Source organism: Crocuta crocuta, unplaced genomic scaffold (genome assembly GCF_008692635.1).
Source record: "Crocuta crocuta isolate KB4526 unplaced genomic scaffold, BGI_CrCroc_1.0 scaffold415, whole genome shotgun sequence".
Taxonomy (NCBI): Eukaryota; Metazoa; Chordata; class Mammalia; order Carnivora; family Hyaenidae; genus Crocuta; species Crocuta crocuta.
Window position 1 is genome coordinate 398,113 of NW_027531525.1, and position 24,903 is coordinate 423,015.

Genomic DNA, 24,903 nt, shown 5'->3' on the forward strand with positions numbered 1-24,903 from the left:
ATTCTGTATATATATTTGAGAGTGGGACCAATGGAACAGGAGACCAGGTCCATTCCAAGGTCATCCACCTGCATAACTGAATACCCTTGCCATTAACTGAGAATGAAGATTGGGAGCTGTTCTGGGGGAGGGGAGGGGAGCAGTTAGAATCAGGAGCTTAATTTTCATCACGTAAATTTGAGATGTCTGTTACACATTTATGAGGCAATTGGCTAATTATTCTAGATAATGAAGCTTTACTGAACTCTGAGAGTCACTTACCCTGTCATTCTTGGGGTCCTCACAGCAGCCCCACGAAGTGGATTTTTTTTTTTTTTTTTACAGGTAAGGAAACAGGGCTTAAGTGACTTGCCTAATGTCACAGCTAATGAGTGAGAGAGCGAGAATACAAATCGAGGCAGTCTTGGCTTTAAAGCCCATGTTCTTAATCATTAAGCAATACCGATTCTCAGATCATGCCTGGCACATCGGAGTAGGCAATCAATAAATATTTTACTAAGTCACTGAATGAATGAGACAGTAAGAGGGACAGATGGGCAGCGGCTATCTTCAGAGTCCTCCTATGTCCCTCGTTTTTTTTCGTAGTCTCTGGTACCACGCTTAAGTAAGGGAGAAAGGTTAGAGAAGGGTGGCTAATGCTAGCGACCACGACTCTCAGGGTTACTTACTACCAGAAAGGCCCCGATTAGCCCGAACGCAAAAGCCCCGCTTTCAGCGCGTTTATTCTCCACACTAGGAGTACCGCAAGCATCTTCCGGCAACGCTGGCTTCGCAGCAATCCTGTTACCACATTTCACTAGGGAAACCTAAGGAGGCAGGAACTCGGTCGCGCAAACTTTACAGCCCCGGCACGCATGCGCTCCGCCGCCGAGAACGTGGGTACTGCGGCTGCGCGAATCGGTGGCTCCGCCCGCCCCCGTCACGTGTCGGGGGGCAGCGGCGTGGCGGCGGCCGTGGCGGTAGCGACGGCAGGCCGTAGGGCGGTCGGAGGGTTTCCGGTTCCGGTGTAACGTTCGGGCTCCGTCTCAGGGGCTGAAGTTTGTGAGGTGAGCCCCCGGGCCCGGGGAAGGTGTGCTGTGGTCCCAGCGGTGAGGACCAGGGCTCAGCCCCAGGGCAGGACCGAGGCGGGAAGGGTCAGTGGGGAGGAAGCCGAAGACGTGTAAGGTTCTGGGGGAGAATGGGGTTGGAGTGAGACTGGTAAGAGAGAAAAGGGCGGGGGCGGGAAGGGGACGGGGTGGGGAGACTGGCTCTGGGATTGGAGTTTGGGGAGTACAAGGTGGGATAGGGAGCCAGAGAGCAGAGGAGAATAGAGGTTGCAGGGGGGGAACTCAGGTTGTAGCAAAAAGCACGGAGTAAGGAGATTCTTCAGAAGACTGGATTCTGCTATCTGCTCATTCAGTGATCCTTCTGCTTACCTTTCCTTCCACCCCTGTCCCGCCCCGTCCCGTCGCGGGCAGTTATTGCTGAACATTTGATTAATGACAAAGCTAGTTACTGTTCGACACTTTTATTTTTGTCCATTGGCTGTTTAGTTTGCTAGAGGATTGGGTTGAAGTCGAATACATTTGTTAATAGAGCATTTGGACACGCGCTTCATCCGATAGAGTGGAACCTCATTTGTTGCTTCGGATTTTCAAATCGCTTACACTTTGTAGCCCATGATTCAATTCTCGTGGAATGTAAGCCCCGTTAAGGCGAGGGTTGTCTGCGATGTTCACTGTTGTAGGTATTGGCAGCACCCCGTGCCCTGATTACGACTTAGTAATTATACAATAAATATTTACCGCGTGATTAAGAAAGATGAAGGGATGGAGATTGCCCTTATTTTGTAAAATGAGTAAACTGAGACTCAGAGGAATTACTTGCCCCAAAGCTGGTAAACAGTAGAGCTCTGTGACACAAATGTTCAGTGTGCACTTTCTTCACTCTCTCTAGTGTCTATATATGCTTCTTTTGAGTAAAGCATGTTTAATATGCAGAGAGTTATATCGGGGTGCCTGGGTGGCTTAGTCGGTTAAGCGTCCGACTTTCGCTTAGGTCATGATCTCGCGGTTCGTGGGTTCGAGCCCCGCGTCGGGCTCTGTGCTGACTGCCAGCTCAGAGCCTGGAGCCTGTTTCAATCTGTGACTCCCTCTCTCTCTGACCCTCCCCTGCTCACGCTGTCTCTCTCTCTCTCCTAGAAATAAAGAAAACATTAAAAAAAATATATGCAGAGAGTTATAAACTATATCTCATGGTATAGATGAATGGAGCTGCTGTAGAAATACTCATAGAACATGTCCCTGAGGCACAAAATCTTTCATTCCTAGTATCTTGATTTTAATCTACTAGTTATGCCTAAATTAAATATGCCACTTACCAACAGGTCTTCTAGAGGATAAACCTGCCAAGAAAGTAGAAATTAATCAGACTATCTTTTAGGAGAAAAGGTGTCTTAAAACATCTTGAAAGAGTGACTCCCCGGAGACCCTGATTTGTAGCGGTGCTGGGAGGAAGTTAGCTTGGAAACTGAGGTCAGTGCAGTCTATTGACTTTAAGCATTTAGGGACAAAACCAGGGAAATAATATTTTCTCTATGCTCTTGATTTCTGCTGTTTAAGTAGGAGCTCAAAAATGTAAACGTGAATCATGTTGAAGAACTATACTAACTTGCATCAATTAACAAAGATTTGTTGTAGGGGGGTTCTTTATGATAGTGTTTTCTTTGCTAAGCTAAAAAGTAGAATAAAAGATGATGAGGGAGGAAGTACATCCAGAAGGAGGGCATTCTTTTCTGAGGGGAGGGAGTAATCTTACGAAGTCAACTGGCAGAGTAGAACATGAGAGAACATGATCTGGGCACAGAAGTCCCACAGGGATGAATATGACTGGAGAGAAATGTGACAACATTCTTAAGGACTAGGAGATTTGTTCTTTTTTAAGTGTTTGATTTATTTGGAGTAGGCTCCACGCCCAATGTGCGACTGGAACTCATGACCCTGTGAGCAAGAGTCACGTGTCATAACAAGTGAACCGGCCAGGTGCCCCAGGATTATGAACTTTAATATAAGATGGCTGACCTGTGTAGCCCTTCCCCTCCCCCATCCCTTAAAAGAAGGGAGACCTACAGGTCAAGGCTAGGTTAAAGAATACCTACCTTGGGGTGCCTGAGTGGCTCAGTCAGTTAGGCGTCTGACTTTGGCTCAGGTCATGATCTTGCAGTTCGTGGGTTCGAGCCCCGCGTCGGGCTCTATGCTGACAGCTCAGAGCCTGGAGCCTGCTTCTGATTCTGTCTCCCTTTCTCTCTGCCCCTCCCCTGCTCAAGCTGCCTGCCTCTCTTCTCTCTCTCTCTCAGAAATAAATAAAACATTGAAAAAAAAAAAAAAAAGAATACCTCCCTGGAAGCAGGAGAGAGAGGAAAGCCTGCCCCTGGGTGGGCGGTTTTAGTCTTGTCTGCAGGCTATGTGTTTGTCGGCCCTTGTGGTAACAAAATCAGAAAAGAAGCCAGAGCCTCTGTCTCAGACTGGGTTATTCCCAGGGTTGGTTTGTTTATTCCACAGATTTCATGGAGCCACTGATACTTAACTGAGTTAGGGTTGCAAACGAAATGTAGTTCTTTCTGCTTTTAAGTAATGGGCTTCAGAGAAAGTACTTAGGTTGAAAGAAGCACAGGAACTTGCCTAAGGATGAGAAGAGAGGCAGAGATGGCATTCCTGACACTAAACATGGAGTTGCCTGGAATGCCCTTTTCCTACCCTCTAACTCAGTGTTCTCCTGGTTTCTTTCTAGGTGCGGTACCAAATCCCGTGGGAGCTGCCCTCCATTGCCTGCAGAATGGCACTATCTAAGAGGGAGCTGGATGAGCTGAAACCATGGATAGAGAAGACAGTGAAGAGGGTGCTGGGCTTCTCAGAGCCCACCGTGGTCACAGCAGCGCTGAACTGTGTGGGGAAGGGCATGGACAAGAAGAAGGCAGCTGGTATGTCCTTTTATGAATCTCGTTTTTAAATGTTTTTATTTTTTGAGAGAGAGAATATGCAAGTGGAGGAGGAGCAGAATGAGAGGGGAATAGAGGATCCAAAGCAGGTTACTTGCTGACTGGCTGACAGCAGTGAGCCCAATGTGGAGCTCAAACTCGTGAACCTCAAGATCATGACCTGAGCCAAAGTCGGACACTCAATTGGCTGAGCCACCCAGGCGCCCCTGTTTTAGGAATCTTTTGACTTAAACTTATAGCAGGATCCCAAACACTGCTTTGAACTTCTCCAAATTCTCTCTGCTAGGAGTGTCTAAAAAAAATCAGGCCACATTTTATTTTGTCCTGCATTGTAATGGAAATAACCTAAATGACTAATTTTACTTTTACTCTTATTTTTTAATACTATTTGTGACATTTTCCTTTTTTTTTTTTAAATTGCCCAACTTGGGTCTTTTTTTTTTTTTTTTTTTTATGTTTTATTTATTTCTGAGAGAGAGAAACCGCGTGAGCAGGGGAGGGACAGAGAGAGAGGGAGACACAAAATCCGAAACAGGCTCCAGGCTCTGAGCTGTCAGTACAGAGTCCGACACGGGGTCGAACCTATGAACCATGAGATCATGACCTGAGCCGAAGTCAGACGCTTAACTGACTGAGCCACCCAGGCACCCCCCCAACTTGGGTCTTGAACTCACAATCTCGAGATCAAGATGCCTGCTCTACCAACTGAGCCAGCCAGGCACCCCATCTGTGACATATTTTGAATCTCAGATTGACTTCATTTGACCAGTGTCAGCTTAGTTAAATCAACTAAGGTATATTTACTTTGGAAATGTGCTAAGGGCGCCTGGGTGGCTCATTTGGTTAAGCGTCCAACTGTTGATTTTGGCTCAGGTCGTGATCTCACGGTTTGTGAATGTGAGTCCCACTTTGGACTCCGCGCTGAGCATGGAGAAGCTGCTTCAGGCTCTCTCTCTCCCTCTTGCCCTGCTTGTGGGGGCTTTCTCTCAAAAGAAAGAAAGAAAAAAAAGAAATATGCTAAAGTCAGATGGGTATATTCAGGTTCAGATTGGTAACTAAACTAAGTTTTTGAAAAAAACATGGAGAAAGTTGAGGGAGGTATAATTTGTTCATGGTAGTCTCCTACAACTTGTTCTTTGGACACTTAGATGTTCAACTGGAATAGATTGCTCTGGCTATGCTACTTCTTACTGCAAGAAATTGGAACTGTTTTTTTACCTCATAGGACAAGGTCATTCAATATAAGAGGGTTTGTGGGAATCCTACAAAGAACTTAGGAAAAACATTTCCCTCCCTCTTGGAGATAAAATTCCAGTGTTGGTGTCTGTTATATGCCTAGTATTGGAGTAAGTACTGTTACTTTGTCTTTTCTTTTTTAATTTTTTTAAATGTTTTATTCATTTTTTGAGAGAGAGAGAGCGTGAGCAGGGAAGGGTCAGAGAGAGAGGGAGATACAGAATCTGAAACAGGCTCCAGGCTCTGAGCTGGCCGACAGCACAGAGCCCGATGCGGGGCTCGAACCCACGAACCATGAGATCGTGACCTGAGCTGAAGTTGGACGCTTAACCGACTGAGCCACCCAAGTGCCCCTCTTTTCTTAAGTTTATTTATTTTGAGGGGCTCCTGTTTCAGATTCTGTATCTCCCTCTCTCTCTGATCCTTCCCTGCTCACGCTCTCTCTCTCTCTCAAAAAATGAATAAAAATGTTAAAAAAATTTTTTTAAAAATAAGTTTATCTATTTCGAGAGAGAGAAAGGGCCTGTGTATGCTAGCAGGGGAGAGGTAGTGAGAGAGAGATAGAATCCTAAGCAGACTCTGCAATGTCACAGCAGAGCCCGAAGCGGGCTCAGACTCAAAAACCATGAGATCATAACCTGAGTAGAAATCAAGAGCCGGACGCTTAACTGACTGAGCCACCCATGCACTCCTTCAACCCTACCACCTCTTTTTTTCTCGTCAGACCATCTGAAACCTTTTCTTGATGATTCTACTCTCCGATTTGTGGACAAACTGTTTGAGGCTGTGGAGGAAGGCCGGAGCTCTAGACATTCCAAGTCTAGCAGTGACAGAAGCAGGAAACGAGAGCTAAAGGTAGGTTACAGTTAACTATCTGATGAACTTGGGAGTGTTTTGAATGGTAATAAAGTTGCTGAGCTTACCTGGCTCACACTTTGATGTTTAATGAGAGTACATAGTATTCAAGAGAGGTCCTTAGACATTAAAGGAGAGGAGGTGAGCTTGTATTGTCACCATCTTATGGTGATGAACTACGTAAGTTCATGGGTTGAAATACTTCAGGGAAACAATTGGTAGCTTTGTCCTTTTTCATGTACAGTTAGGAGTTTTGGTTCTTCTGCTTCCGTGTGTCTCCCCCCTCCCCCCCCACCCCCTCACTACTNTCTAAGGCTTTATGTTTTGGTTTACTTGATACCTAATAGTTTGTTTCAGAAAGTGACCCCACTGCTGTAGATCTCATTGCTGCTCCTTTTAGAGGTTTCTCTGCAGTTGACTTGTAGATGGGATACCTAACAAAAAGTATTAGTTACTGTATGTCTTGAGAGCCTGCTGTTTGCTACATAGCATGCCGCTGGTCATCTGGCCCCATGAGTGGAGCACTTAGAAGGAGCATCATTTCTGTCTTACTTCCTTCACTTTCTATTTGGTAGTCGCTGATCGGTCATGCCTTCTTTCAGTACTAGCAGGGTGAGGTGGCTGGTTTCTCTCTTTTCGCTTTCTTTAAAACAGTCTTTTCTGTGACTCCCATCAAACCTTCCAAAGTGCATTTGATACCTTGGCTATCCTGTTGCCTTTTCCTGGGGCACAAAGAGTGAATAACCAATGTCGGCTTGGTCCCTGGCCAGGCTATAGAACCAAGAGAAATAGAGAATCATGTGCCTTTTGTGTTTAAGTCATTGCGGGTGGTCAGAGGAATGAGACATAGTCCTTGCCTTAACGGAATTTGCAATTTAAGGAGAGGCACAACAAAATACAGTCACAAATTACAAAATCTAAGTAGCAGTCTCATGTAAGTGTTAGGGCTGACTGTAGGGTTTCAGACGGGTAATTAATTTGTCATGTTTAAGTGGGAATGCGTAATCCTCGATACAGATCTGTAGGGCGAAGTTGATACGGATCTGTGGGGCGAAGCCGATGCTATAACAGGGCGCGTGGCTGTGGACGTGTGGAGGCGTGCTGTGAATGAAGTGACTACCTTGGGTGGGGTTAATAAAGTGGTTCTTTAAGGAGGTATCTAGATAGCATTGGGATATGGGTCCCATTTTGGTCCATTCAAGTCCCCACCCCACACAATATATTATGGGAGAGTCCTTTTTCTTGAACTGTAGGAGTTCCAGGAAGCGCTCGCCCCTGGCTGAGGATATGTCCTTGCAAAACACGAGCCCTCCTAGTGAAGAGGGGATGTCACCCAAAGCCTACCACCGGTGTGTACATTTGCTTTTTCCCGTTGTCCCTTCCAGTTGGCCACTCTTGGTCCTGTTAAATTCACCTTGCAAATTGGTCAGCATATTTGAGTTCCCATTGTTTGATGAGAACAAAGTATTATTGGGTAATACTGAAGAAGGAAGAGAAAACCCCTGTCCTGGAAGAGCTTAGACTCCAGTTGGGAGAAAGTACTAACATTGAAAGACTTAACACTTGGCAAGCAGAATATCAACAATGTAATTTTATGTAATATGAACCCAGCTCTTAAGTGCTAAGAGGATATGAAACAGCAGTTTGATCAGAGTGAGATGAGATTATTAGTGAGGAAAACTTCCTGGAGGAGGTGAGTTTTAGGCAGGATTTGGAACGGGTGTGGTGAAAGTTGAGGGATATCATTGCAAATGTAGGCAGTAGTATTTGCAAAGACCTTGAGATGGGAACATTTATAAGGACCTGGAGATGAAATTTGCTTGACTGGAGTAGGAGAACGATGAAGTTGAGTGAGATGGTCCATGTGGTGGAGGGTCTAGAGGACTCTGGGAAAGCTACAAAATGCTGCTAGGGACTAGGATGAGTCTGCCCTTTTCCCACGGGCGGGAGAAAACTCTTCTTTCATCTTGGGTTTCTTTAGGAAGTGTTTGGTGATGACTCTGAGATCTCCAAGGAATCCTCGGGAGTAAAGAAGCGACGGATACCCCGTTTTGAGGAGGTGGAAGAGGAGCCTGAAGTGATCCCTGGGCCTCCCTCAGAGAGTCCTGGCATGCTCACTAAGCTCCAGGTGAGTAACAGGGAGCGAAAGCCACGATTCTGTGAACTGAAGAAACGAGATGTAGGGCTACAGAGTCATCGGGACCTTAATTTGAATTCGTGTTTAGCGTTGGGGAGCTTTTATCTGCTTTCTATTTTATCATTTCTCAGTTGAACCAGGAGTTTTCCACCTGAAGGCTATTGAAGTCAAATTTGCCGAGTGCCTGTTATGTGGCAAACAAGGGTGTTACATACATCATTTGCCCACGTGTCTACCTTGGTGGGTCATTGAGAAAATTATTGAACTGATCAGAGCTTAGCTTGATGACAGAGGAGAATTTCCACATATAATGCTGAGATACTATAATCCGCTAAAATAATTTCAAGTTGACTTATTTTTAATAAGAATTATCTGGGTTTTTTAAAAAATAGGCTTTCTTTTGTTTTTTTTTTTAATTAAAAAAAGTTTTTTAAGGGGCGCCTGGGTGGCTCAGTTGGTTAAGTGCCGACTTCAGCTCAGGTCATGATCTCACGGTTCGTGGGTTTGAGCCCCGCGTCAGGCTCTGTGCTAACAGCCAGCTCAGAGCCTGGAGCCTGTTTCAGATTCTGTGTCTCCCTCTCTCTCTGACCCTCCCCTGCTCACGCTGTCTCTCTCTCTCTCAGAAATAAGAAAAAAAAATTTTTTTTTAAATTCTTTAAGTTTTATTTACTTTTGAGAGTCAGAGTGTGAGCAGGGGAAGGGCAGAGATAGAGACCAAATCTGAAGCAGGCTGTAGGCTCTGACCTGTCAGCATAGAGCCCAACACAGGGCTCGAACCCATGAAAATGACCTGAGGCAAAGTCAGTCACTTAACTGACAGAGCCACCCAGGTGTCCCGTTTTTTTTGTTGTTTTTTTTTTTAATTTATTCATTTTTGAAAGACAAAGACAGAGCTCAAGCCAAGAAAGGTAGGGGCAGGGGGAGGGAGGCAGAGAGCGAGGGAGACACAGGATCTGAAGTGGCTCCAGGCTCTGAGCCAAAGTCAGATGCTTAACCAACTGAGTCACATAGGCACCCCTAAAATGGGCTTTCTTAAAACAATTTTGATACTAAAGAAATAATAAATATTTCTTGTACTGTTTAAAATCTCTTGGAGGAGATATAGGTTATATACATGTGTGTGTGGGTAGGTGGATGAATTTGCTTATATATATTTACATATAATACTTCTGCAGGGAAATATATTGGTGCTTTATAGAGAGTAAGGGTGGGAGAATTGTACTTTTTTGTATTTTGAACTATGTAAATATATTACCTACTCAAAACAGATGTCAAAAATAAATTTTAGGGCACGTGGGTGACCCAGTTGGTTGAACATCCAACTCTGGCTCAGGTCATGATCTCACAGTTTGTGAGTTTGAGTCCCACATCAGGCTCAGTGCTGTCAGCGCAGAGCCTATTTCAGATCCTCTGATCCCACCCTCTTTGTCCCTCTCCCAGTTGTGCTCTGTCTCTCAAAAATAAATAAAACATTTGAAATAAAATGAATTTTAAAGAGGCACCTGGCTGGCTCAGACAGAAGAGCATGAGACTCTTGATCTCGGGGTCATGAATTTGAGCCCCACGTTGGGTGTAGAAATTACTTAAATAAATTTTAAAAAATTTTAGGGGTACCTGGGTGGCTCAGTCAGTTGAGTGTCCAACCCTTGATTTCAGCTGAGGTCATAATCCCAAGATTGTGAGATCAAGACCTGTGTCCGGCTCGACACTGAGCATGGAGGCTGCTTGAGATTCTCTCTCTCTCCCTTTGCCTTTCTTTCTTGCTCTGAAATAAATAAAAAAGAAAAGAATAAAATTTAGGGGCACCTGGGTAGCTCAGTTGTTTAAGTGTCTGACTCTTGATTTCAGGTCAGGTCATGATCTCAGGGTCGTGAGATTGAGCCCCATGTCAGGCTCTGTGCTGATAGCAAGGAACCTGCTTTGGGATTCTCTCTTTCCCTCTCTTCCCTCTCTTTCTCTCAAAATAAATAAACATTTAAAAAATGTATTTAATTAAAAAATATATCTTGAAACACCTTGACAGCAAGGTCTCTTTTGGAAAATTCAAGAATTATTTGATTGTATTCTCAATGCTTATTACTCTCATGTTCTTTAGGACAGAAGGGTTTACAGAGACTAGGAAACAGATCTTTGCATTGTTGTCTCCAGTTACCCAAAGCAGGAATTCATCAAAAGTATGCTAATTTGGAGCTCCTAGCTGGCTCAAGTCGGAAGAGCATGTGACTCTTGATCTCAGGGTCATGAGTTCAAACCCCCCTTTAGGTGTAGAGATTCTAAAATCAAATAAATAAACTTAAAAATATGATAATTTGTGTGGACTCTGACAGGAGTTTTTTTTTTTAATGCTCATAACAGCCCTGTAAGGTAGGTTCTATTGTTACCTTTTTTGTTTTGTTTTATTTATTTTTGAGAGAGAAAGACAGCGTGAGCAGGGGAGGGTCAGAGAGAGGTAGTCACAGAATCCGAAGACAGGCTCCAGGCTCTGAGCCAGCTGTCAGCATAGAGCCCGACGTGGGGCTCGAACCCACGAACCGTGAGATCATGACCTGAGCCGAAGTCAGACGCTCAACCGACTGAGCCACCCAGGTGCCCCTATTGTTACCTTTCTTAGGCGCTTGGAGTTTTAGAGATTAACTACCATGTCCAATGTCACATACACATTAAGTGGCAGAGTTAAGATTCAAGCAGAGTTAAGATTCAAGCTCAGGTTTCCTTTAGCCTGAGTCTTTTTTTTTTTTTTTTTTTTTTTTTTTTTTTTTTTGAGGGGGGGACGAGCAGAGACAGGGAGAGAGAGAATCCCAAGCAGACTCTACTTTGTCAGCACAGAGCCCAATGCAGGGCTCCATCTCACTGTGAGATCATGACCTGAGTGGAGATCAAGAGTCAGATGCTTCACCTATTGAGTCACCCACGTGCCCCTATTCTTTNTTTTATTTCTGAGAGAGAGAGCATGAGCAGGGAAGGTCAGAGAGAGAGGGAGATAAAGAATCTGAAGCAGGCTCCAGGCTCTGAGCCAGCTGTCAGCACAGAGCCCGACGTGGGGCTCGAACCCATGAACCGTGAGATCATGACCTGAGCTGAAGTCGGACACTTAACTGACTGAGCCACCCAGGTGCCCCTCTGTTAGTCTGAGTCTTAATCATCAAGCTGTGTTAACTACCTAACATGCCATTCCTGCTTGTGGAAGATGGTTGAAAAATTTTGGTGCTCAGCTCTGTAGGCTTTTTTCTATTAAAATTTTCATTCTGTGGTACAGGCAGAATATGATGGGTTCGTTAAAAAAAATTTTAGTTCTCTAGACCTGAAAAGCCTTTCATGTTTAAGAACATGTATAGGAGAAATAAAAAAGAGATATTAACGGTTTTTCAAAATTTTCCCCCACCGAGAGCAGATCAAACAGATGATGGAGGCAGCAACACGGCAAATTGAGGAGAGGAAAAAGCAGCTAAGCTTCATTAGCCCCCCCACGCCTCAGGTATTGTGCTCAGACTACTCTGAAATGCAGACTCCTTAGCAAAGAATTCCTTGCCGTCCACTCATTTGAATCTGGAAGGTCACTGCATGTTCCATGCCACCATCTACCAGTCTATGAGTGTGACCTGTCCGCCTTCTAATTCTTCTGATTCTGATTTCTTTTTCTCTGTCGCACAGCCAAAGACTCCCTCCTCTTCCCAGCCAGAGCGACTTCCAATTGGCAACACTATTCAGCCCTCCCAGGCTGCCACTTTCATGAATGACGCCATCGAGAAGGCAAGGAAAGCCGCTGAACTCCAGGCCCGCATCCAAGCCCAGCTGGCACTGAAGCCAGGGCTCATTGGCAATGCCAACATGGTGGGCCTGGCCAATCTCCACGCCATGGGCATCGCTCCCCCGTGAGTATCTGTCCCATGGAACCCCTTGCCATTTCTCAGGCTGGAGAGGCAATTAATACCTTTAAATGTTACTGATCCTCTTCTCCCAAGGAACCTAAGTCATTTCTTACAATTTCATATTTCTTATGTGTGCTTAATAAATACCAATTGAATTCTCTTAGCTTGCTTGTGGCAGAATTTATTAGCTTCTTTTTATAATTGGTAGAACTGAGGTTAAGCTTATTTCTCCATTGTTGAGCTCAGAATAGACCCGGGCCTCCTGGATCCTAACTCGGAGCTATATCCATGCAACCTCAGTGAGTGAGACCAGATCTGAGAGTTCTCTACAACTGGATAAAGATGATAGAGTTTATTTTTAGCACCTACAATCAGTTTGGCATATTATGTCTGATTCAGAAATTCAGGAGTGAAGATAGGCTTGCAAATTCTTATCTATGTAATATATAAATTCATTTCATCCGTTGTACTCTGTACTCACATACTTAGTTTGATGTTTTCAATCAAGGTGTTACTATTCACAGATGGGCTTATGTTCCCTTCATTTGGTTTGATTTATTTTCTGTTTCTTGTTTGCCTTATTTATTGTCCCATATGGCATTTATTTCTTTGTGGGCTGTTTCTCAGGAAGGTGGAGTTAAAAGATCAAACTAAACCTACACCACTGATTCTTGATGAGCAAGGTCGCACTGTAGATGCTACAGGCAAAGAGATTGAGCTGACACATCGCATGCCCACTCTGAAGGCCAATATTCGTGCTGTGAAGAGGGAACAATTCAAACAGCAGCTAAAAGAAAAGCCATCAGAAGACATGGAGTCTAATACCTTTTTTGACCCTCGGGTCTCAATTGCCCCTTCCCAGCGCCAGAGACGCACTTTTAAATTCCATGACAAGGGCAAATTTGAGAAGATTGCCCAACGATTACGGACAAAGGTATCTGGTTTAGAATATAACCTAGAACTTCAGGGGCGCCTGGATGGCTCAGTTGGTTTAGCATCTGACCCTTGGTGTCCGCTCAGGTCATGGTCTCATGGCTTCATGGGTTCATGCCCCACTTTGGGCTCTACGCTGGCAGCGTGGAGCCTGCTTGGAATTCTCTCTCTCTCTCTCTCTCTCTCTCTCTCTCTCTCTCTCTCTCTCTGTGTCTCTCTCTCCCTCCCTCTCTCTCTCTGTCCCTCCCCCACTCATGCTGTGTGTGTGTGTCTCTCTCTCAAAATAAATAAATACACTTTAAAAGCTAAATCATTAAAAAAAAAAAAGAATATAACCTTGAACTCCAAAGAAGTTAGGAAGGTGACAAAGGAAATTTAATACAGTCCTAAAATACTACCAACTCAATTCACAAAGTTTTAGGCAATTAGATATACAAGTAATAAAGCACTGACTAATTTTTTCTTTATTTATTTTGAGAGAGACAGTGGGAGTAGGGGAAGGGCAGAGAGAAAGAAAGAGAGAGAATCCCAAGCAACCTCTGCAAGGTCAGCACAGAGCTGGATGTGGGCCTTGGACTCACAAAACTGTGAGATCATGACCTGAGCTGAAATCAAGAGTCGGTCGCTTAACCAACTAAACCACCCAGGTGCCCCACAATGACTAATTTTTAAAATACTGTATTTATTCCTGGGATACTTGATTTTTAGCTGATTTGTCTTCTTAATTACATTCTACTTAAGTGGAAATAAAATTGACTGAAAATTCACATACAGTGGAGGGAAACAGTTCAGAACCTTCCGCACGACTGAAGAAAGCTAGCCTGCTGTTAATTACTGTGGGTAATCCACACACCTGGAGAGCTGAATTAACTCTATATTCAGTGAGTTTTGCTCCTTGTTTACATTCTCAGAATGGAGTTTTCATAAAATTCCATTTCTGTGTATTTGCTGCAGGCACACACTGTGGGGTGAAGGCTGGTGATAAGGGCAGTTGTACGTAAATCATTAAGGATAGGATAAAGTAGAACGGCTCTTTTCTAAGTTTTCAGGAATTATGAATTCTTTGCATTAGGCATGAAGCTTTCAAGGGAGTACTTTATAATTTGGAATTCTGCTATTTCCCTATTTTCCATGACTTCAATTTATCTTCCTGTCTTTGTTTATCTTGTTTTTAGGCTCAACTGGAAAAGCTGCAAGCAGAGATCTCACAGGCAGCTCGAAAAACAGGCATCCATACTTCCACTAGGCTGGCCCTCATTGCTCCTAAAAAGGAGCTAAAGGAAGGAGATATCCCTGAAATTGAGTGGTGGGACTCTTACATCATCCCCAATGGCTTTGACCTGTGAGTTTGTTAGTTAATACCTTGTAATAAGGCTAGAGTTTTATTGAGAGAGATAATACCCCTGCATTAAGTAAAATCCTAGCAAATTAGGTAACCGTATACAGATTCATGTATTTGTAAAGAATACGTTGTATAGGTTATTTTTAGTTTCTAAGGTTAACATGGGAAGGAATAGGCACAAATGATCTAAAAGAGAAAGGTAAATTTTATATTTTCTTTTGTTATACATGGGTTTTTTTTTTCCTTAATTACATTTTTTTTTTTGCCAGCTATAATAGGTTTTTACATTTCTTAAAGATCTAGTCCTGCAGTAGAGAGGAAAGGGTCTTAACTGATGGGGGAAGAGAATGAAATCATTTGAGAAACACTTGGGAGATCTTTAATTGTATCCCTTCCGTAATTCTGATGCATGGCTTTAGGAGACTGTGCCTCAGCCTTTCCCCTTAGCCCTTCCTTTGTCAACCACTGCCCCAGGGAGTTATTGTTATTAGTGAGAGAATGTGGCAACCATCCATCAGGGATGTTAGGTAGAAAAAGATTGAGAATGACTGGTGTTGATTGTATGTCCAACCTTAGTGGACCCAGTTTTCTCATTTTGAAGATTATATGTGATACAATTACGTGTCGTGGATATGCACACTAAAAGGTGCTAGAATACATTGTGGAGAGTGCATTTTTTTCATGGTGTTTCTGAGATTCCCCCTTAGAATTGTCTCTACCCACATACCCTGTTTTCCCTTCTTCCTCCAATTTTAGTACAGAGGAAAATCCCAAGAGAGAAGATTATTTTGGAATCACAAATCTCGTTGAACATCCAGCCCAACTCAACCCTCCAGGTAATGTCTAGATTACTCAATCAAGGCTCCGGAGAAGTATTATCCAATAGAACTTCGTGTGATAATGGACATGTTCTCTGTGCTGTCCATACAGTAGCCACTATCCCCCTGTGACTACTGAGCACTTGAAAACTGAGTTGCACTAATACAACCAAGAGACTGAATTTTAAATTTTATTGAATTTTAATTAATTTCAGTTTAGTGTACGTGGCTAGTGGCTACAGTATTGGACAGTGCAGGTCTAGAGTATTGAGGCCTAATCTAGAGATGGTTTCAACTGAAATATATTACAGGTTGGGTTTTAAAAACATTCTTATCTTTGACTCCCAACCCCAGTCTTGTACACCGCTGCCAAATACCTGCCCTTCTTCAGTCATTTTTGTCTTCAGCCTTTTTCCTCTCTTGATCATTTTTGTAGCAAAAGCCTGTTGGCTCACCCAAAAGAGACAAGTTTTAGTTGTGGCTGTGTTTTTAACTAGCTGAATCACTTGGGTAAGCCATTTAGAACGCAGAACTCTCACATGTAGAGAGAATATTAACTGATATGCCTTCTTCAAGAATTATGTAGATTATAAAAGATTTTAACACTTTCATCATATTTGGGATGAACAGAGGAGGCAATACATCAATTAGTATAAATTTGCTTGCCAATAACTCCAATAAGTTTGGAAAAGTAGATGGAGACTTTGAGATACTATGATATATGTATATATATCATATATGTATATATGTATATATGATAGTCATTGAATGTTACTTAGGCAGAGTCCTTAACTTGTCATCAGTATGGATCATTAGAAGAATGTAAGGGACTTTGTTTTAAAACGTTGACAGGGCTCCTGGATGGCTCAGTCAGAAGAGCGCGTGACCCTTGATCTCAGGGTCGTGAGTTTGAGCCCTATATAAGGTATAAAGATTACTTAAATAAACTTTAAAAATAGTAACAGTAAGATCACTTGGGTGGCTCAGTTGAGCATCTGACTTGGCTTAGGTCATGATCTTGCAATTTGTGGGTTCAAGCCCCACATTGGGCTTTGTGCTGACAGTGTGGAGCCTGGTTGGGATTCTCTCTCCACCCCTCCCCAACTTGTGCTTTCTCTCTCTCAAAATAAAAAAAATATAATAATAGTAATATTATTTTTAAGTTGAGTAAACCTGCTGTGGGAGTCCTGATGATTTACCCCAATTCCTATAACTCTAAAATTACAAATTTCGTCCTCTTGGTCCCACCTGCCCCAAATCCTCATGGAGAGCAACTGGAGCAGCTCTAGTTTTGTTTTCTGTCTTTGCCACTTTTCAGTTGATGAAAGGGTTGTACTGCTTTGAGAAAACACAAGTTAGAACACTCTCATGAAGGAAAATGTTTTTTAAGAATGTAACATACTGGGGCACCTGGGTGGCTCAGTCAGTTGAGCGTCTGACTCTTGATTTCAGCTCAGGTCATAATAATTCCAGGGTCGTGGGATCAAGCCCCATGTTGGGCTCCATGCTGAGTGTGGAGCCTGTTTAGGATTCACCTCCCACCCCCTGCCCTCTCCCTCTTTTAGATACATACGTATATACATACATACATACATACATGCATACAAACAAAAATGCTACTATCACAACCTAAAAATAACCAATAACACTTAAAGTTTCTTTTAATGTGATTGATACTCACCCAAATCCCTCTAATAGGCTTATTGCTTGTGCTTTCATTTCTCTACCTGGCAGTTGACAATGACACACCCGTTACTCTGGGGGTATATCTTACCAAGAAGGAACAGAAGAAACTTCGAAGGCAAACAAGGAGGGAAGCACAGAAGGAACTACAGGAGAAAGTCAGGCTAGGCCTGATGCCTCCTCCAGAACCCAAAGGTACTTACCTCCGAGGCAGGGAAGGAAGGGCAGGAGGTTTGTCTGTGTCCTTCCCGAGGAATTTCTGCATCTCTCAATATTTGGGTGCTTTCTGTTCCTCAGAATCATTCATTGGTTATTTTCTTCCTTTCTTAAATTTTCTACAGTCTTACTAAGACAGGTCAACATAGGGGTGCCTGGCTGGCTCAGTCAGTAGAGTATGCGACTCTGGATCTCGGGGTTATGAATTCGAGCCCCATGTTGGGTGTAGAGATTATGTAATAAAATCTTAGGGGCATCTGGGTGATTTAGTTGGTCAAGTATCCAACTTCGGTTCAAGTCATGATTTCATGGTTCGTGAGTTTAGCCCTGCATTTGGCTTTCTGCTGTCAGCACAGAGCCTGCTTTGTATCCTCTGTCTTTCTCTCTCTGCCCCTCCCCTGCTCACTTGCTCTCTGTCTCTCTCAAAAATAAAATAAACATTTAAGAAAATAAATAAAATGAAATCTTAAAAAAAAAGACAGTCAACATATTCACTGTAGAGGTCATTTAAAGTTTCTTTTTTTTTTTTTAAGTATAAAAATATATTCTTTTTTTCCTGAAAGAATAATGGTCTCAAAATTCATGAAGGTAGTAGTTGTACTGTTTGTACACTTGTTATGTACATAGTTCTATATTTGAAAAATGAAAATACTGCTAAAAGAAACCCTCACTCCTGTAGTTTCTGTTATCATTCAGTAATACTTTGAGTGAGCACTGTTCTGTTTACGATCTTTCACTAAACGTGATCAGAGTGAAAAATACCAAAGAAATAAAGTTCCTTAACTGTCATAAATTTTCAAGCAGTGTAAATAAACATATACCAACTATATATATTATGTGACCTACAAATGCTGAGTTATTTGGGCTTTTCAAGGTAGGGGTTTTTAGGGGTACCTGGGGGGCTCAGCCGGTTAAGCATCTGACTTCGGCTCAGGTCATGATCTCACGGTTCGTGAGTTCGAGCCCCACGTTAGGCTCTGTGCTGACAGCTGGGAGCCTGGAGCCTGCTTTAGATTCTGTGTCTCCCTCTCTCTCTCTGCCCCTCCCCACTCAGGCTTTGTCTGTCTGTCTCTCAAAAAAAATTAATTAAAAAAAAAGTGTGGTAAACACATTTATTTAAAAAAAAAAGTAGGAGTTTTTAGAGGAAGTGAGGTTTGAGCAGAGATTTGAAATAGGTAAACAGTTGTGGATTGATAGAGCAGAGGTGACAGTTGTCCCAGCTGGAAACTTAACTTAATCCTCTCTCCATTTGCAGTGAGAATTTCAAATTTGATGCGAGTATTAGGAACAGAAGCTGTTCAAGACCCCACGAAGGTAGAAGCCCATGTCAGAGCTCAGATGGCAAAAAGACAGAAGTAAGTGCCATGGCATTGGGTGGAAACCCAGGGCAAGTACCTTTCCCAGACTCTTCTGGGGGGATCCATATTTGGAGGGAGGGGAGAGTCCTCCGTTGCTCTCTCTTTCCCTCAGCTTTGCCTCTGATCTTCAATGCCTTTCTCACTTGTGGATGTCCTTCCTGTCACGACAGAGCGCATGAAGAGGCCAACGCTGCCCGAAAACTTACAGCAGAACAGAGAAAGGTCAAGAAAATTAAAAAGCTTAAAGAAGACATTTCACAGGGGGTACACATATCTGTATATAGGTAGGTGTCCAAACTGGGCCAGTCTTTCCCTTAGACATGCCAGAAGCTCTCCAAGTGCTTGAGGCAGAATCACTGTGGCCTAAAGCAAACCTAACATCAATACCTACTCACTTCTGATGACCCCAACATGAGTTAGGAACTAGTAAACCTTTTATAATGGTGATGGGATTACTCTTCTATCTCTGGTGGCCTCTCAGTGAACCAGTACTAGTTCTGAAGAAGGAAGGAATGAATATACTTGTTGAGGCCAAGATGTGAACTAAGGATCGTTCATCCTTTGTAGAAGAGAAAATACCCTATTTCTCAAGGCAGCACTAAAAGTTTTCTTTCTTCAGTAACTATATCCTTATCCTCTGTATTGCAGTGATCCTTTTACTCCCACTCCAAAATATGTTTAATATGTTGTAAATATTTGCCACCTTTGTGTTGAATTAATACTTTCATTTTATCTTTTACGTTGAGTGCATATGATCCTTCTAGTTTTGAATGCGCTGGTGTTTAATAACTAGTCCTTTATTACAAAAGTGATACATTATTATGAAAGCAGTGATGCTTATGAAAATAATTTTTCAATCTAACAATACAGAAGGGCCTTGCTGAAAAAGTCCCTTGCTCTGAACCTTTAGCACCACGTACTATAGGTAATTGCTACTAACAGTTTTTCGTGTAGCCTTCTAGAAATTTTCTGTGAGTAGCCTTCTGACTACATTATAAGCATCTAAAAGGCAAAGAATTTGTTGATCTTTATACTGTCAGGAGCCATTAGCGTACATTTTTTTTGGATGATGGTAAATACTCCTCCTCGCTTGGAGTAAATTTTGATTACCTGCTGTTTGTTGTAGGGCACACAGTGCTAGTCTTTGAAGTGTAAGACAGTGGAATTACTTCTAGATTCATTGATTCTACCTTTCAGGCGTTAGCATGTTTGCTTACTCTGCAGATCTTTGTTTTTAGAGACAAAACCATTTTGGATCCATCTGTTTATTTGCCATTCCATTCAGGCAGCTACTGATGCTAACTAAAACCAAAGCCATAACTAAGCTTTCCCTTCTCCAGAGTCCGAAATTTGAGCAACCCAGCCAAGAAGTTCAAGATTGAGGCCAATGCTGGGCAGCTGTACCTGACAGGGGTGGTGGTACTGCACAAGGATGTCAACGTGGTAGTAGTGGAAGGGGGTGAGTCTGAAAACTGAAGGAAGCTGTCCCCACGCAACCCTAGGCTTTGAAGTGATTAGCATGGTGGGGAGAAAGGAGGAAAAGAGCGTTTTAGAGCCATACCTGGGTATAGTACTCTGGGCCTCTGTTTCTGTGTTTATTGGAGTAGAGGCACCTAAGATGTGGCTCCTGGCATTGCTTCAACTACCACATTAATGGCTGAGTAGCACATGAGCTCAGAGGTCCCTGCTACTTCATCATCATCTACAACTCTGGCAAAATTCTCCTTCTCTGTTTCCAGGCCCCAAGGCCCAGAAGAAATTTAAGCGTCTTATGCTGCATCGGATAAAGTGGGATGAACAGACCTCTAACACAAAGGGAGATGGTGAATGGGGGTTAGAGGGGATTAAGTGGGAGGTGGGGGTGGTGCTCTGTCTGTCTCCTCCTCCTCCCCTCACCCCCCGACACTTGGCTCACACTAGATAATGTTTAGGCATTTTAGAAAAACCTGTTCAGACTGTGAACATGTAGACGTTCATACAATATTTACTACGTGATGATGTGGATGATACTGCCCGGCCTTTAAGGTGTTTCTACCAGCTGCTTTCCCTGTCTGCCTGGCTCTGGGCACTAGTTATGGGAGTCTGTTCAGTTGTGAAAGTTCAGCAAGCTATACACTTAGATGTGCATTTCTATGTTATGTTATTTTTTGAGAGAAGTTATTTATGTATATATTTATTTACTTTTAATGTTTATTTTTGAGAGGGAGAGACAGCACATAAGTGAGGGACGGGCAGAGAGAGGAGGAGACACAGAATCCGAAGCAGGCTCCAGGCTCCGAGCTGTCAGCACAGAGCCTGACACAGTGCTCGAACCCACAAACCATGAGATCATGACCTGAGCCAAAATCGGACACTCAAACAACTGAGTCACCCAGGCGCCTCTTGAAAGAAGTTTGCTAGAGGGTTGAAGGCAATATACATACACACACACACAGTTTTCATTCTTTTGCCCAATTTTATATATGTGTAAAATATATTTGACACTCTCCTCACCATCGTTCTTCCATCAGTATTTATTTTCCCCTTCTTTGAAGACCTGGGTTAGTATTTAAAATGTGCAGAGAATCATACTTTTCTTAATTTTTCTTAACTTTGGCCCTTTTATAATTTTTGTCCTTAGTTAAGATATTTTTGTGCCTTACTTAAAAAGAACACTTGACTATAATTGACCTGTGTTTTCTTTTGTTTTTCAAGTGTTTCTAAGGTACTTTCATTTGGTTTATATGCCCTCCTTCTCCATTAGATTAAAAACTCCTTAATAATGGACTCTGTCATGTTGGCATCTGAGGCCTCATTTTCAAAGTGCTTAGGACAAGTTTTTATTGTTGATTCCTTGTCTTTACTTATCTCCTTGTTCCTAGTATCTGGTGCAGCTCTTGACACTTATTAGGTGTGCAGTAAATGTTCAGTTAGTAAATACCTGCCTGTTTGGAGCTTTCGATCTGCTTTGCAGGAAATAAAGATAAAGAAGACATTTGACCCTGATACCAGGGAAAGGGGAACAGTATTTAAAAGAATTGGGGTACACTTGAATACTCTTTGTTTCGAACTTAAATCTTGGTCTCTAAGTCTAGAGCAAGATTTAGCTATATTGTCTTTTCCAGATGATGAGGAATCTGATGAGGAAGCTGTGAAGAAAACCAACAAATGTGTACTAGTCTGGGAGGTAGGTGACCGTGAGGTAAACCCTGAAGCAGGACTTGAGCGCTAACTCCTGCTTGTTTGTACTGTCCTAGTGGAGCCATGGGCTGGCGACACTAAGCAGCCACTGGTCCCCGAGGTAGTTCATGTTTCCTTTCGGAATTCATTGTTACAGGTTTGGCAGCAGATTCTTCCTGACTGTATTTTAGTTAAATTGATGAGTACATAGCACATGCCACCTGGGGAAGAGTATGGAAAACTGGTGGCAGGAATACAAATTCTCGACTGAGTCGTTTATTTCACAGTCATGATAAGAGACTTGGAAAGACACAGATGAATCACTGGGGGATTTTTTTTTTTTTTTTTTTTGGTCTGGATAATAGTGAAAGAAGTACTAGACTTAATATAAAGTTGGGAGTACCACTTAACTAGCTGGTCAGCTGGGGCAAGACACTTAATACCAATTACTATTGATTTGTCTACAAAATGTGGATTTTGTTTTCTTTTTCTGTCAGTTTTTTCTGAGACCAGAATTAGATTACTATGTAATAGTGCTCTGTAAAACATAACTTGTTTATGCTTACACAGGTCCTTCATCCCCGAAATCTTAACCAGTATTAGTTCTTTTTTTTTTTCTTTTCTTTTTTTAATTTTTAAATTTTACTTATTTTTTAAAGTAAGCTCTACACCCACCATGCGGCTTGAACTCATGATGCAGAGATCAAGAGTCACATACTCTATGACTGAGCCAGCCAGGCACCCTGAACCAGTATTAGCCTGAACCTGAAGAATAAATGAATGCATATGCTTATTCAGACCAAGATGTGAATTAAGGATTGTTCATTGTGTAATTTTTTTTATTTTTTAATTTTTTCTGAGAGAGAGAGAGAGAGAGAGAGAGAGTGAGCAGGGGAGGATCAGAGAGAGAGGGAGACACAGAATCTGAAGCAGGCTCCAGGCTCTGAGCTGGCTGTCAGCACAGAGCCTGATGTGGGGCTCGAACCCATGAACCATGAGATCATGACCTGAGCTGAAGTCGGACGCTTAATCTCCTGAGCCACCCAAGTGCCCCTCATTGTTTGTGAAGCATATAAAATACCATCCTATTTTTCGAGGAAGCATTAAAAATTCTTTTCAGTAATTAATTCCTTATCCTGAGGTGTTGCAGTAATCCTTTTTTTCCTACTCCAAAATACATTGCTACCTTTAGCAAAATATCTTGCTACCTTTGTGTTGACTTAATGTTTTCATTTTATTCATTTATGTTGAGTGTATGTATATTTTTAATTTTTTCAAATATTTTTTTTCAAATATTTTTTTAAGTTTACTTATTTTGAGAAAGAGAGAACACACAGGTGGGGGAGGGGCAGAGACAGAGAGAGGGAGAATCCCACACTATTCGGTGTATAGGCCAATATGGGGCTCAATCTCAGACTGAGATCATGACCTGAGTTGAAATCAACAGTCAGATACTCAACCAAATGAGCGGCCCAGGGCACCCCTATCTTTTATTTTTTAAATGTACTCGCTTAGTAACTAGTTCTTTATTATAAAAGTATTATTTCAAAAGTAGTGAATGCCTGTTAAATTCTCATAACACAGAAGAGCACTTACTGAAATGGTCCCCCTCTAATCTCCCCAGTTCTTTAAGATCACTCTTAATAGGCAGTTGTTACTGTTTTTCATGTATGCTTCTGTCTTATCCCTGACTCCTCCAATTTATGCATACAAATTAAGCTCTAATAACCATATGCCTCACCTGCATCCTGGGTACTTAGTATCCTAACCCTTTCATCTCTTCCAGTTATCTTTGAGAGTCCACGGGAATTGGGAATTGTATCTCAGGTTCAGAAACAAGCCAGGTTCTACTCTAGCTTCTTATTGGAATCTGATCCCTGAAAGCCTCTTGAGATAGCACTTTATGACTGTCACTGCTGCTGGTGCCTTGAGAATGTGGTTACACCCAGTAATGTATCCTTTTATATTGTTCTCTTAAATTTCCCCCTCACTGCCGCCATTCCCCTCTTCACCTCACCCTCATATTATTCTTTGTCAGTGGACCCCAAAGCCTCCTGCAGGGTCTCACTGAGTCTTGTGGAAGGAGTTCTTTCAGCCTCTGGTTCTTTCCTTAAAGGTCCAAATCTAGTCTGAGAGCCCTGGTGGGCAACTGGTTCATCCCATCTCACCCGCCAAAGTCCTTCCCCAACTTGCTTCTTTAACCCAGCTATCAGAGCACCGAATTCCTCATCTTCCATTCAGTAAAAAAACAAATCTGAAACCTTTATGTTTGTAAATGCACAAAGACTCACACAAATATCCAATGGGGTGGAGGTTAAAATAGTTTTTACCATAAAATCATGTTCAACTAGGCATATTGCTACACATGTGTTACTAGGTTTTAGAAAAGAGTATTATTTCTGATTTAAATTAGGAATTGCAATGTTTTGGCATGCCTCGCTAGCTCAGTTGGTGGAGCCTGTGACTCTTGATCTCAGGATTGTAGGTTCAAGATCTTTGTTGGATATAGAGATTACTTAAAAAATCAAAATCTTGGGGCATCTGGGTGTTTCAGTTGGTTAAGTGTCTGACTCTTGATTTTGGCTCAGGTCATGATCTCACAATTTGTGAGATCGAGCCCGACGTCAGGCTCTGTGCAGATAGTGCAGAGGGTGCTTGGGATTCTCTCTGCCTCCCTGCCCTCTCTCTCTCTCTCACAAAATAAATTTAAAAACATTTTTTTATCTTAAAAATAAATAAAATCTTTAAAGAAATAGATGGCATTTTTATTACACATTTTGGCTTTTTCCCAGGGTACGGCCAAAGACCGGAGCTTTGGGGAGATGAAGTTCAAACAGTGCCCTACAGAGAACATGGCTCGAGAGCACTTCAAAAAGCACGGGGCTGAACACTACTGGGACCTCGCGCTGAGTGAATCTGTGTTGGAATCCACCGACTGAAACTACTGCGAGCCCCTGCCTCTCCTCTCCTGCCTTGGTCTCTTCAGTCCTCTTCTCCTTCCCGACCCAGTTCCACCTGTGTGTGTGATCTCAGAACTGTGCCAAGCTGACACTGGGACAGAGGGAAAATACCTTACACCCTTCCCCAGTCAGCCTGGTGCCGTCCTTTCTTCCCCTCATGTGCATATGATTAAAGAGTTATTTTTAAAGTTGGTATGATATTTTTCACACACTTATAGGTATCGGAGTTTAGGTCTTCAGGTGATCTTTTCTCCTAACTTCTAGCAATTGCTGTGGAAAAAGAAAATTTTGTCATTGATATCTATGTATATATGAATGGATGAATGGAAGGATGAATGGATGGATATGTATTTTTGATGTC

General features: G+C 42.6%; 1 protein-coding gene across 5 annotated transcripts; it reads left to right on the forward strand.

Moving 5' to 3' along the window:
• Positions 1–941: 941 nt before the first annotated feature.
• PRPF3 (pre-mRNA processing factor 3) lies at positions 942–24,730 on the forward strand. 5 transcript variants are annotated; one of them, XM_077772517.1, is made up of 17 exons: positions 963–1,046; positions 2,422–2,513; positions 3,769–3,958; positions 5,937–6,067; positions 8,049–8,195; positions 11,596–11,679; positions 11,856–12,076; positions 12,701–13,007; positions 14,182–14,348; positions 15,105–15,184; positions 16,901–17,044; positions 18,321–18,420; positions 18,594–18,707; positions 19,764–19,882; positions 20,163–20,246; positions 21,528–21,589; positions 24,375–24,730. In XM_077772517.1, exons 3-17 carry the CDS (start codon positions 3,814–3,816, stop codon positions 24,519–24,521), a joined length of 2,052 nt encoding a protein of 683 aa, XP_077628643.1. In that variant the 5' UTR covers positions 963–1,046; positions 2,422–2,513; positions 3,769–3,813; the 3' UTR covers positions 24,522–24,730. The 5 variants fall into 5 exon arrangements, with proteins under 5 accessions (XP_077628645.1, XP_077628642.1, XP_077628643.1 ...); XM_077772516.1 differs by lacking the exon at positions 2,422–2,513 and having other exon boundaries at positions 943–1,046; XM_077772518.1 differs by lacking the exons at positions 963–1,046; positions 2,422–2,513 and adding an exon at positions 1,049–1,088.
• Positions 24,731–24,903: the final 173 nt, after the last annotated feature.